The sequence below is a fragment of the Pteronotus mesoamericanus genome, unplaced genomic scaffold (assembly GCF_021234165.1).
Source record: "Pteronotus mesoamericanus isolate MK-2021 breed Mesoamerican mustached bat unplaced genomic scaffold, CSHL_Meso_final contig_74, whole genome shotgun sequence".
Lineage (NCBI taxonomy): Eukaryota > Metazoa > Chordata > Mammalia > Chiroptera > Mormoopidae > Pteronotus > Pteronotus mesoamericanus.
In genome coordinates, this window is record NW_026555247.1 from 4,040,302 (window position 1) to 4,052,614 (window position 12,313).

The 12,313-nt window shown below is 35.7% G+C and overlaps 1 protein-coding gene across 1 annotated transcript in view; it reads right to left on the bottom strand.

Annotated features, from left to right (window-relative positions):
• Positions 1–10,246: 10,246 nt before the first annotated feature.
• CLUL1 (clusterin like 1) overlaps positions 10,247–12,313 on the bottom strand; it is a 37,997-nt gene continuing 35,930 nt past the window's right edge. Inside the window, 1 exon segment of the mRNA XM_054583828.1 lies at positions 10,247–10,435. Coding sequence (XP_054439803.1) covers positions 10,247–10,435 — 189 coding nt within the window.

A 12,313-nucleotide genomic window follows, 5' to 3' on the forward strand; every position in this document is an offset into this window, starting at 1 on the left:
GCGACTCCTCCCCTTCCTGCTCGGTAACTGGGTCCCAGCGCCGCCCAGTGCGGAGGCCACAGCGGGGCGTAGTCCCGGAACGCACTTGCCTCCGAGGAACCCACCAGCCCCCGAGGAACGCACAGTGTTCTGAGGAAAGCACAAGCCTCCCGAAACGGCCGCATAAATTTAGCCCATTTTAAAAGTTGAGAACTTTAAGCCTAGAAAGCAATCCTAAAGCCTATATCTTGGTATATTGTCTGAGAAAGGCCGCTCTAGTTGCAAAGTTTCGGGGGTCGACCGCTTCATTCACTGATTAAAGGGAGCTTGGGAACAGTCCCCAAGTATTGAACTGTTTTCTTAAAACTGAGGGCGCATGCTAAGAGGTAACTTGCATTTTCACTTCCTCACCGTCCCCAAGTATTTGAACTGTTTTCTTAAAACTGAGGGAGCATGCTAAGAGGTAACTTGCATTTTCACTTCCTCACCGTCCCCATTGAAGGCTCAGCTGGAGCATGTGGAATAAGGCAGCTTTTTTACATGATTATTAACAAGCAGACGTGTTCAAGTTTTTAATACAAACATTTCAATTTTAGTGAAGTGTTTATAATATAAACACTGGTGGGCGGGAACTATTTGATAATTTAAAATATACTGATACAAAAATACAACCATCTTTAAATCAACAAGTGTTCATTGTGATCAAGTGTTATCACTGTGTCTGGGGTTATGAAGAATAAGATGTGGTCTCTGTCTGAAGCATTTTAAACACTATTTCTCACCATTCAACAAAGTCAATGGTTTGCTTTGGGGTTTTTTTTGCGTGTTTGTTTGTAATCTCAAGCTTATTGTCTGTGGAAGTATTACGGGGACCTTGAATGTCAGGCTCTTGAGTCTCAGTGCCATAGAAATGAACATTGAACTCAGTACAAGATTAAGCAGATACCGTTCATTGGAAAGAGCTTGTGCACAAGGGAGTTAGAAGTGGAGCTCCCCAAGGGGTTCTTGCGGATGGCTTACACAGGGGCCTTGGGTTGGGTGTAGGGGCTTGAGAATGAGGATGAGGTCATTTGTCCCAAGACGGACAATAGGCAGCTGTTGATACCAGGGTAGTCACAAGATGTTTTCGGTGGTCACTGGACCACCCAAAGGGCCTGTAAAATAATGCTTGAGTAAACATTCTGGTTATCATTAAATTGACAAACTGACTATTTTGTAGAACAAGATGTTAGGAAAGATGTTATCATTATATATCCTTTCCTTTAAAGATGTGGTTAGGTTAATTTTAACTATGAAATTTTATCGAAAGCAGAGTCATCATCAGGCCTCTAAGATAGAGTTCTTCCAGTCGAGATGAACGTCTAGTGAGTGTTACCCCTGTACTGTCTCACAAGTTTCTGGGTTCATTCTGCAAAAGTGCACCTCTCAAATTCAGTTTTACCATTTTTGTAAGAGGAAAACAGATTCTGCAAGGACATAATATTTTTCACATGCAGCTCTGACTAATCTGTTCAGCAAAAACAATGCTGCATGCCTTTATGTGGCACAAAGCCTATACAAAATAAGTTGTATCCCAAAGACAATTTACAAAATACCTGGCCATTTAGGCTAATTAGAGAGAGGGAAAAAAACCCAAAAGCTTAAAACAGACTAAAGAAGTGTTTCAGGGAACATTTCACAAACCTCATAGTTGGAAAGCCCCCTTTTGTGTGTGTGTGTTTGGCTGTATGAGTGTTCACAAAGGCCACACTACACTGAAATGCATTGGTTTACAGGAGTGGTGTCCAACCCACAGCCTGCTGGCCGCATGATGGCTATGAATGCAGCCCAACACAAAATCATAAATTTACTTAAAACATTATTTAGTTTTATTACTAAGTTTTATACTGTGTTTTGTTGTTGTTGTTGTTTTTTACTCAGATACGTACATTTTCTATATTAGTGATCACAAACTTAGGACCTGCTCAACAATTTTAAAAGATTATCGAAAAGGTTGCTGTATAATTAGGGTTATTAATGAGGACCTTTTGGCTTATCTGTGGTGGCGGATACCACAAAAATTATGCATGGATCCTTTTTTGCTCATCAGTTGTCATTAGTGTTTGTATATTAAATGTGTGGCCCAAGACAACTCTTCTTCCAGTGTGGCCCAGAGACACCAAAAGGTTGGATATCCCAGCTTACAGGATAGCAGATATTTTCAGTGTATTTAATCCATCACAATAATAGGTTGGCCTTTCCTAGGTCAACATAGATTCATTCTACCCCTCCCCTAGCATATTTGCCCCCCTAATCACGTAATAGTTTTTAAAAGTTACCTGTATCTCCTTTGGAAATGATGGACGCCCCCCGCCCCCGCTGTGTTGTGCTGTGATATTTGGATAAGGTAGGTGACTCCAGGTGTGTGGGCATTCTTTGGATGGCAGTTGGTGAAGAGGCATTCTTGGTCAGAAAATCTAAACTCAGAAAATGGGCTTTGCAGGAGAATGGGGACTCATTGTCTGCACTAGCTTGAGAGTGCCCCTGCATGTAAGAAGCTAAAATGCTACATGAAGGCACTGTCCTGGTGGGCCAGGAACTGCAGAGCTCTTAGTTGCATGAGATTGCCCTGCATATTATTGCAAGGTTTCAACATGCCCGTGGAAAGCCAACTATATGTAGATTTTCCCCCAACCCCACAACTACCAAAAAGAGTCACCACACATTTCCAACTGTGGGAGGATCCCAGGCTGAAAATATCACAGATTACCCAGTTACAAATTACCTTCTGTGTCTCTATTTTCATTTTGTTATCTTGAGCTGAGTTTAATTGTCCCAGTGGAATATCAGTTGGAATATTAACCCCAAGGTTAATCTCAAGACACAGGAGTAGGCTCCCCAGCTCACAAGGAGATTCCTCTTCCGCTACATCCTTGGAGGATCGTGGTTTGATGATAATAGAGAATGGTACATTTCCTGGTAGCTGCTCCATAAATGTAGGACAGAATGAATGATCTCAGGCAGCATATCATTCATTCATTTAGTCATCCAACAAGCATTTATATCAAGTGCCTACCACCTGTCAACAAAGAGCAGATGAAGCCCCCAATTTCACAGAACTGATATTCTAGCAGAGGGGAATAATGCATAAGTACCTGTCCAAAACACTTACAGATAGTGACAAACACTATGATTTCTAAGTGTGGGAAGGGTTTCAGAGGGTACAGAGGGACTACTTTAGATTTCATCATCAGACAAGACCTTCCTCAGGAGGTCACCTTTAAGAGCCAAACAGTGAGAAGAAGCCAGCAGGGGAAGATCTGGAGAAAGAGAATTCCAACCTGAAGTGCATTGTGCCGCCAGATATCCCGGCACTCAGGAAAATAAAAATGAAAAATAGGAGTGGTATTGATTCTCTATCATTCTAGGAAGAAATAATAATTATTAACTTATTAAGGGAAAAGCTCTTCCTTCTCATTAAAAGACCTATTTATATTAAAATTTTTATTTTTTATGTTTGTCATAAAAATTTGTAATTTCTTTATGGCATTTGATCAATTATGTACAAATAGTAATTACAATGGTAACTCAATCCAGCATGAACATTTGATGCTTGCATTTTTGTGTCCCAGGAAACTTAATTTTTAAAATTTTAAAATATTTACATTTTATTGATCAATAAAAGATGTTCAAGCATAAAAATATGTTACATTAGGATAAAATTCTCTGAGGAAAGTAGAATGGAAGTGAGTTTAAGGAGAAAATGGAATGAGATAAAATTTCTTACTGTTAAAGAAAAACCTGGTTGTATATTTGTTTACATGAATGCTGGGTATCAATTTGTCATGATATTTAGATGCCATTGGGTAGATTTTAAGTAGGGATGGAATAGTTTTATTTTAAAAATATTAATATTTCCAATACATGGGAAAATTAAAATTTGCTATTCTTTCAACTTACATTGAAAAATGATGTACAAGAGCATATATAACTTTTTCAGATTCATTATAGGGTGTATCAAAAGAAAAACGTTTGGATATTATTGCTTTAGAGATATCTTCCCCTTTGCACAACAAACTCTCAAAAATGTTGATACAATTAGGTAAAGGAGAGCAGGAAACTAACATTTTTGAGAGTCAACTATGGAGAATTAGGTAAAGGAAAGCAGGAAATTAATATTTTTGAGTCAGGTACTTGATAAGAGCGTTCTTTACATAATCAAAATTACTACTTATTAATGGTTATCATTATGATTAACTGTAGTTCTCACAACTAGTTTAAAAAACAAAAGTTCTTACTTTCACCATGTTATAAAGTCACTGAGGTTTAGAGAGTGTCAACATAAGAAACGTCCAAATCTGTAAGAATTTTTTTATTAGTTTATCTGAGCCAAACTGGTGACAATTGTGAGGAAGCAAAACCTCAACAGACAGAGAAAATGGTTCAGGGAATGGCAGTTCTGCATCTTGCTTTATGTGTTACTATCGAAAGACAGGATGTAAGCGGGTTACTTGAAATCCATTGGTGATAGATCAGGGAGGTAGGGGAAAGCAAAGTGGGGAAACTTCTGGGATTGGATAAAAAGTAAAAGGTAGACATACTTCTTTTACATAGGTGGTTACAGAATAGTTAACAGTCAACAATTTACTCAATAACAATGAGGGGATTTGTAGTCTCCACTTTGGTGCTTTGTGCGGAATCTGTGCTCTGAGGGGTCTAGACAAAGGAAATTACTTTGACATTCTAAAGATATGTTACTATAGATGCAAGAAGACAATAGACAGGCTTAATTGAGGTAAATAAAGATTGACTTTTGTCACAGAAGATTCTAGCCCAGGACATGACTGTCTGCCATAAATTGCTTTTAGTTAATAACTTTTAATTTCAGACCATCCTTTGTGGTTACTTTAGGTCTCCGAGTTAGTAAGTCTGCCACAAAGTCCTCCCCTGAGCTTTTAAGGTTTAGTATGTGGCTCTGGTTCATCCACAATAGATTAAGGATCTTGTCCAGTCACATACCTAGAAAGTATAGCAGTCAGGACTGAAGTCCAGATCAGCCTGCATGCAAAGGCTTTTGATCACTTAGCTCCTTTGAGTCTGAGCTCTCCCTTTTCTCTTCGTTCTATAAGTTTTTGATAGCTCATTGGCTATAAATTAGTCAGGTTCCCTTTATAACTTTTTGGTACCTTCTCTGTCAAATATATAAAATATATGACTGAATAGGCTCTAATTATTGTACATTAAGAAATGAAAGATGCTATCAGTAGCGTACTAGTGTTTTATAGCCTTCGGTTATAATTGGAAAGGCTTTATCTTTATATGGAGTTGATTATATTGAATGAACTGCCTCTGAACTCTTTCTCTTACAAGCCTTCCTATCAAATAGCTCAAGACTGGGTTGAAAAATGTTTCAAAGGTTTTGAGTCCACTCTTTAAATATATTTCCATTTAGAATTTGAAAGACTAATTATAAATATATCCCTGATGTAATTCTTAGTGACATATACTGGCAAATGTCTCTCATATTGTTCTATGGAACCAAGGACCAAATTATGAGGTTATACAAGTGTCAAAAACATCTTGTGTTTTTCATAAAATGTGTATGACATGTTGTATACATTAAAAAAGAGAGCACTATTGTGTTAATTTTAAAAAGAAACTATGTAGGGCACCCATATTCATAGCAGCATTATTCACAAAGTCCAAAAGGTGGAAGCAACCCAAGTGTTAATCAAAAGATTAATGGATAAACAAAATGTGATACACACATATAATGGACTAGTATTCAGCTTAAAAAAGTAAGGGAATTCTGACACATGTGACCATATGAGTAAACCTTGAAGACATTATGCTAAGTGAAATAAGCCAGTCACAAAAGGACAGATACTGTATAATTCCATTTATATGAGAAACCTAGACTAGTCAAGTGTTTAGAGACAGAAAGTAGAATGGTGGTTTCAAAGGGCTGAGAGAAGGGAGAAACGGAGAGTCATTGTTTAACTGGAAGAGTTTCAGTTTGTGAAGATGAAAAAGTTGTGGAAATGGATGGTGGTGATGGCTGTACAACACTGAATATACATAATGCCACCAAATTGTACACTTAAAATGGTTAAAATAGTTATATATGTTTCACTACATACACACAAACCTTATGTGGAAGCCATAGGTCTTTACTAAACAAAGGCATGAATTACATATTTTTTCAAAAAGTTAATTTTTATACATTAAATTAAAAAACAAATTGAAAGAAGAATGCTTTGTTAATTAGAAATTGGGATATGTATAGTAGAAGTGACAGAACACAGATACCATGGTGATTTAATGTTTAATATATAAACACATATTAATATAAGAACTATTAATGTACCATAGACTATAGTAATATGTACATTTGATATTTTGTAAAGAAATTTTTATTGTAACCCAATGTGAATAGCTATTAAACTGCCATTCAATGTAAGAGAATTAATAATACTTCATAATATGTAACTGACAAACATTCCTGCAACTATGTTTATTGTATTATCCTATGTATTTCAGGACTTCCAGGTCTCAGCTGAAGAAATAATTCTATTCTACTTGCTGTGTATAGGATGCATCAGATCTTCTTACCTTTTTTTAAAAAAGCAATGATCAAAATATTAATAAATTACTTATAGACTGAGTATATTTTTTCTTGGAATAAAAGTACAGATGAGTAATAGAATAAATACTGTTGGCTTTTGAAAAAATTAACACAAAGCAAAATAACTGAAAACCCTTATGTATGGATATTTTTAATAGCACTATTTGAAGAGATCTTCACAGTTCCCCTGGTTTGATGAACTTCTATGATGGACCCTGGCTCTGATGTAAAATCAAAGTGTTTGTTCCTTACTCTGTATACACAACGTTTGCTCATTAAACTTCTGTTGCTTGTGACTGTTGACCCCAAGAAGGAATATATCTGCCAAGAAGGACTCCCCATGGTAATTGGGCCTAAATTCCTAACAAGAGTCAAGCAAACATTGCTGACAGAGATCTCTCAAGCACACCAAATATCCAGGAAAACACACTGACTGAGCAGCTAAGCCTCCTGCACTATGTTCCCGCAGGCTGAGCCCACCCTTATAAAGGAATTCCTGGAATCCTATTTCAACCAATGGGCTGAGACCTGCTCTGTTCACAGGGAGCTGAGCAGCTACACCTTCATTTGCATCTTTATTGACCAATTAGAGCAACTCCATAACAACAAATCAGGATGCACAATTTCAACCATTCGCTATTTGGACCAATCAACTATGCAAATTTGAATTCCTCATTTGCATAAAACGGACAAATCAGGGACCATTTTTATGCAAATGGTCCATGCAGGGCCAGTACTTTGTGTAAGTGGGCCTCCCCTACATGTCTAAGGAGCACACTTTCAGTTTCCACCTGAGACTGTATTTCTCTGGTTTGGAAACTGTCCACCTGAATAAAGTTTCTCTTTTTACTGCACTTCAGACTGGGGACTCCTGTTGGCCCTGGCTTGGTGGCAGTGATCCTTCTATTGACATGACTTATTATTTTAATCAAGGAGTTTTTTTATGTATGCCTTAATGATGATCATGTAGGTAAGAACCAATCAACAAATGCATATTGACTACTTAGGATGTGCAAAATGTTCTGTTACAGCCTGTAAATGCTGATACCAGTCCTGGCAGTTGTGAAAGTTTGGGATATGGAAATTAAACACTTCTGCAGACCAATCAAGAAAGGCAGGCACTCAAGAAGCTAAATTACTTGCTGAGAATTCCAGAAGAGGGTTCTAGATAAAAGCTCCATCCTATAAAATTGGAATTCATGTTTTAGCAAGCTACATATTTGCAACTAGGGCACCAGATATTTACATGATTGGAAATCATGAGGTAATTCTTTTCCTCCATCTTTTCCTTAGTATTTTTCTCTCTCACTGTTGGTAGGTTTGAGACCCCGAGGAGCCGATATAATCAGAATACTGACAAATCTTATTCACTCTGTTGAGTAGGATGCACAAAAGAAGAAATTCAGTTGGAAAAATGTTCATTCTCTTGAATGATCAAAAACATACAAGCTATAATGGCAAGATGAAATTTTCATTTATTAGTAAAGTTTTAAAAATTGAAATGCTACCTTGGATATGAGAAAGTGGTACTTCAGACATTACTGCTATCATATTGGCACTATATATCAAGAAAAAGAAAATGTCAACCTTTAAACAAATAATTCCATTTCTGGGAATCCATCTAAGAAAATCAGAGATAATGTGAATAAGAAAAAATAGTAAGATGATAATTCTTTTGAAATGGTGAAATTATGTATAATTTTTGTCTTCTAAATTTTTGGAATTTATGATTTTTTTACTTTTAGAATTTAAGAACAATAAACTAAAAAGAAAAATTAAGACTGTCTTTGTAAAAGATCACCTTGTGAGGCTTATTAGTAAATAATATACTCAATATCTCAATTTTTCAATATCTTCTTTTACATTGTCATTGCACCCTCATCATTACAAAGTCTGCAAACAGATGATTTTATTGAAAATATTTTTATTTGACCCTAGTTAATTTGGCTCAGTTGGTTGTGTGTTGTCTTGCAAACCAAAAGGGCATGGGTTCGATTCCTGGTCTGAACACATGCCTGGGTTGCAGGTTTGGTCCCTCTCTCACACTGATGTTTCTCTCCCTCTCTTTCTCCCTCCCTTCCCCACTCTCTAGAATAAATAAAAGAAAAAAGGTTTTCTTAAATATTTTTATTTGGATATAAATGCACAGTCAATACCTATTTGAACACTAGCACATTGTTTTCTTCTCAAAAACTTAGTGTCTCACTGTGCTCTAAAAGTTTGAGCCCCAGGTATGGTTGTCCAACTTCCCCTTTGATTTTGTGAGACAGTATTCTTCCATATCTTTTAGCTGAGTTGGTCTTCGTTACCACAACTAAAGAACCCAAACTCACCGTAGGTGGAGGTTCCTGAACATAGGAAGCACGGAAGCCCCTATTGGGAGAGATAGGTTTAATGGTACTTCTCAACATCCCTAGTGCCAAAACACCCCACTCCTTCTTGCTGTTTACGCACACTTTCCCCTTTTTTGAAATTTTTTGGGGAATTTCCCACCTCCCACCTCCACATTTTTATTTTATACATATAAAATAAAATACACATTATACATATTTACATATAAAATAAAATTATACATGTGTATATAAAATAAAATTTTATATAGGTATATATCTTTTTTTTAAAGAAAGGAAGGGAGAAGTAAGAGTGGTAGGGAGGAGAGGAAGGAAAAGAACAAAGGAGAGGAGAGAAAAGGCTAGTGGGAAAGGGAAAAAAAAGGAAATATGTTCAACTGAGAAGTTTCTCCCACTTTAGGAAAGTAAGTGACCCTCCCTTCAACTTCCAGAGGCCCTCACCCTTGGGCACTCACAGAATGCTTTGCATGACTGTTCTCTGTGTGTGTCTCTTACAATCCCCCACCCCCCACTGAATAGAAAGCTCATTTGGGAAAGGATCTTATTGAATTCATTACTACCTCTCCACAGTGCCTGCATCCTGTGTCTTCACTTATAAATGGCTTAAAAGATATTGGTTGTTTGACTACTATAAATTGAAAAAAATTTCTCTAGAACTCAGAGGTAAAGATGGAGGCAGCAAATCCAGTAATATGTAGCTTAATTATATATTGATGGTGACCTACTAACAAGGTCTCTAATGAATAACTGCGAATTAAATTTTAATCATTCTTTAAGATTGAATATATTACCAAAGGATAGTGTTACATACAGTTTTAATTGTGTCACTAATTTAGAAGCTATTTAGCCATAATCTACTTAATCATTCTCTTGTTTTTAGAAAATCAAGAGTGTTCTTAATATTTTACTATCTTAAGTAATTTTGCAAATGTAGATCTTCGGGTATGGAGGGGGCTTTTAATCAAATTTAGATTTATTCCTTAGGATTGATTCCAAAAGTGGAGTTATTGTATCGAATAGAAATTTTATGGCTCTGGGCATGCATAATCATGTAGCTTTTTAAAAAGGCAAAACAGCTTATATTCGCAAAAACAATATATAAGAACTCCCATTTTATCACACTCCTATCAGAAATTTGGGTTTTTTTCTCTTTTGCAAATTTGATAGGCAAAAAATGCTATTTTTGTCTTCTTAGTTTTCATGTATTTGATTATTAATGAGGTTGAACATACTTTCTGGGTATTTTAAAACTAGTTTTTTCTTTTATGAATCGTGTGTCTGTCAACAAAGCATTCCTAGTCAGGCACTCTGTTTACCAAGTTTTAAAAAGTTCCTTAAAATGCTGTATAGCTTTTTCCAGCATGTAGCTTATGAAGTTAGAACTCTCGGTATTTTCTTCAAGAGGGATCATGAGCGTGAAATTGGGGGAAGGCCGAATGCTTAAGTCTATCATTGTTTCATTCTGTTTGGAAAAATTTCCTTGGTGAATGCCTGGAACTACCTGAGAAAAAGGATTATACAGTAAAGGATTACTAAATCCAAGTTCACAATCAGGATTAATTTAATACAACATTAGTCAAGATAGGCTAGATTGTAGTGAGGTAACAAATTTGCCCCAACATTCCAGTGGTTTCATACAACAAAAATTTATTTCTCACTCATGTAATATGTCCACTAAGGGTTCTGTACTACCTATTTACTCAAGACTCTCGTTGATAAAGTAATGTTTTCTCTTGGCTATAGCATATGGAACACATGGCTTTCTTTGTGGCCTCAGTAGAGAAGGAGAATGGGTAACCATACAGCTCTTCATTATCTCAGTCTAGAAATAACCCGTGTCATTTTTGTTCATATTGATTGACAAGAGCTGGCCACATGGTATGACTTAACTGTAAGAGGAGCTGGAAAATGTGAGTGAGAAAATATTAACAGGATGCACCAAGTTTTACATTGAATTTTCCTAGGAAATTTACAAATTATGGTTGTGTGTATGATTTTTGCAAGCACCAGTCATCTGAAATGCATGATAGTTGTTACTCCCTTAATGAATTCTCACACGCACATACTTTGATTTTAATATTTTAAATGAAATTGTTTTGACATGCAACTTGATGTAACCCAAAGAGGACTATTTTGAAAATGTTTTCAAATAAATTACTTTATTAAAAAAATCTAAAGCAAAGTATTAAGAAGACATTAAAAACTGTTAATTTCTTAATTCTAGCTTATAAAGGAATTGCTAACATAGCTTTTCCTCCTTCCCTTTTGGCAAATATAACACATAAAAACTGAATAAAGCATTTATGTCTAGTTTAATAAATAATTATGTAGCTAACACCATCTAACTACAACCCAAGGGGCATAATAGTTTTCACCTGCTAGAATTTGTGTATTTTTTTACACAAAGTCCCTCTTCAGTATTTGCTCTTATATGGCTTTGCATTTTTCTTTTACATGGTGAAGTAAGAGCTGTTTTGAGAAAAATAACTTTTATAGGAGTTCAGCAAAATGGGTAAGCCACCAAGTCTGGGAAAATGCTGCTTGCACTTAAATACTCATTCTTTCATTTACTAGCTGTGTTCTCAGACAAGTTGTTCAAATTCTCTGTGCTTCATCCTAAAAATTTGGGAAAGAATATCACTTACCTTATAGGATCATTGAGGGTATTAAATGATCTGATAAATGGAGAAGTTCTTAGAACATTGCCTGACACATAGTAAGTGCTATTTAGTGATGATTATTCTAAAAATGTACCATTAAAAACCATAATTTATTTTATATGGAGGTTTTTATACTGAAGTGCCTTTGTTATGAATATAAATAATTTTAGACAAATCTATTAGTGTTACTCAGAGACACTAGAATTATAGCATAAAATGGAAAATACTATCATAAAAACAATTAAATATTGGCTGTACCTTTGTAAAGATTGAAAGCACTGCTAAACTTTTCCTTAAATTTTTATTCTTCAAGACAAAACTTTTTTCTCACTAAACTAAAAGTCTATCTTTGTGAGGATCATCAAATATATTGAATTATTTTGTCCTCTTAGGGTATAATCTAGTGGAGTAATAGAATCAGAGAGTCAGTAGGGATTAGAGCAGTGGCTTTCAAAACCTTTTGACTATGGTCTGCAGTAGCAAATACATTTTATGTCACGACTCAAAGCACACATATGTCTACATATTTGTATACACACATATTTGTATACACACATAAGCATACACATAATGGAAATGAAAATTTCATGACGTGTGTATGACATTATGTAACGAACTCTAATATTTTCTCTTGGACTATTCTATTTGTTGTTGTTTTAATGCGCTGATTGTGACTCTCTAAACTTATTTATAAACCACACATGAGCCACAACCTAGCA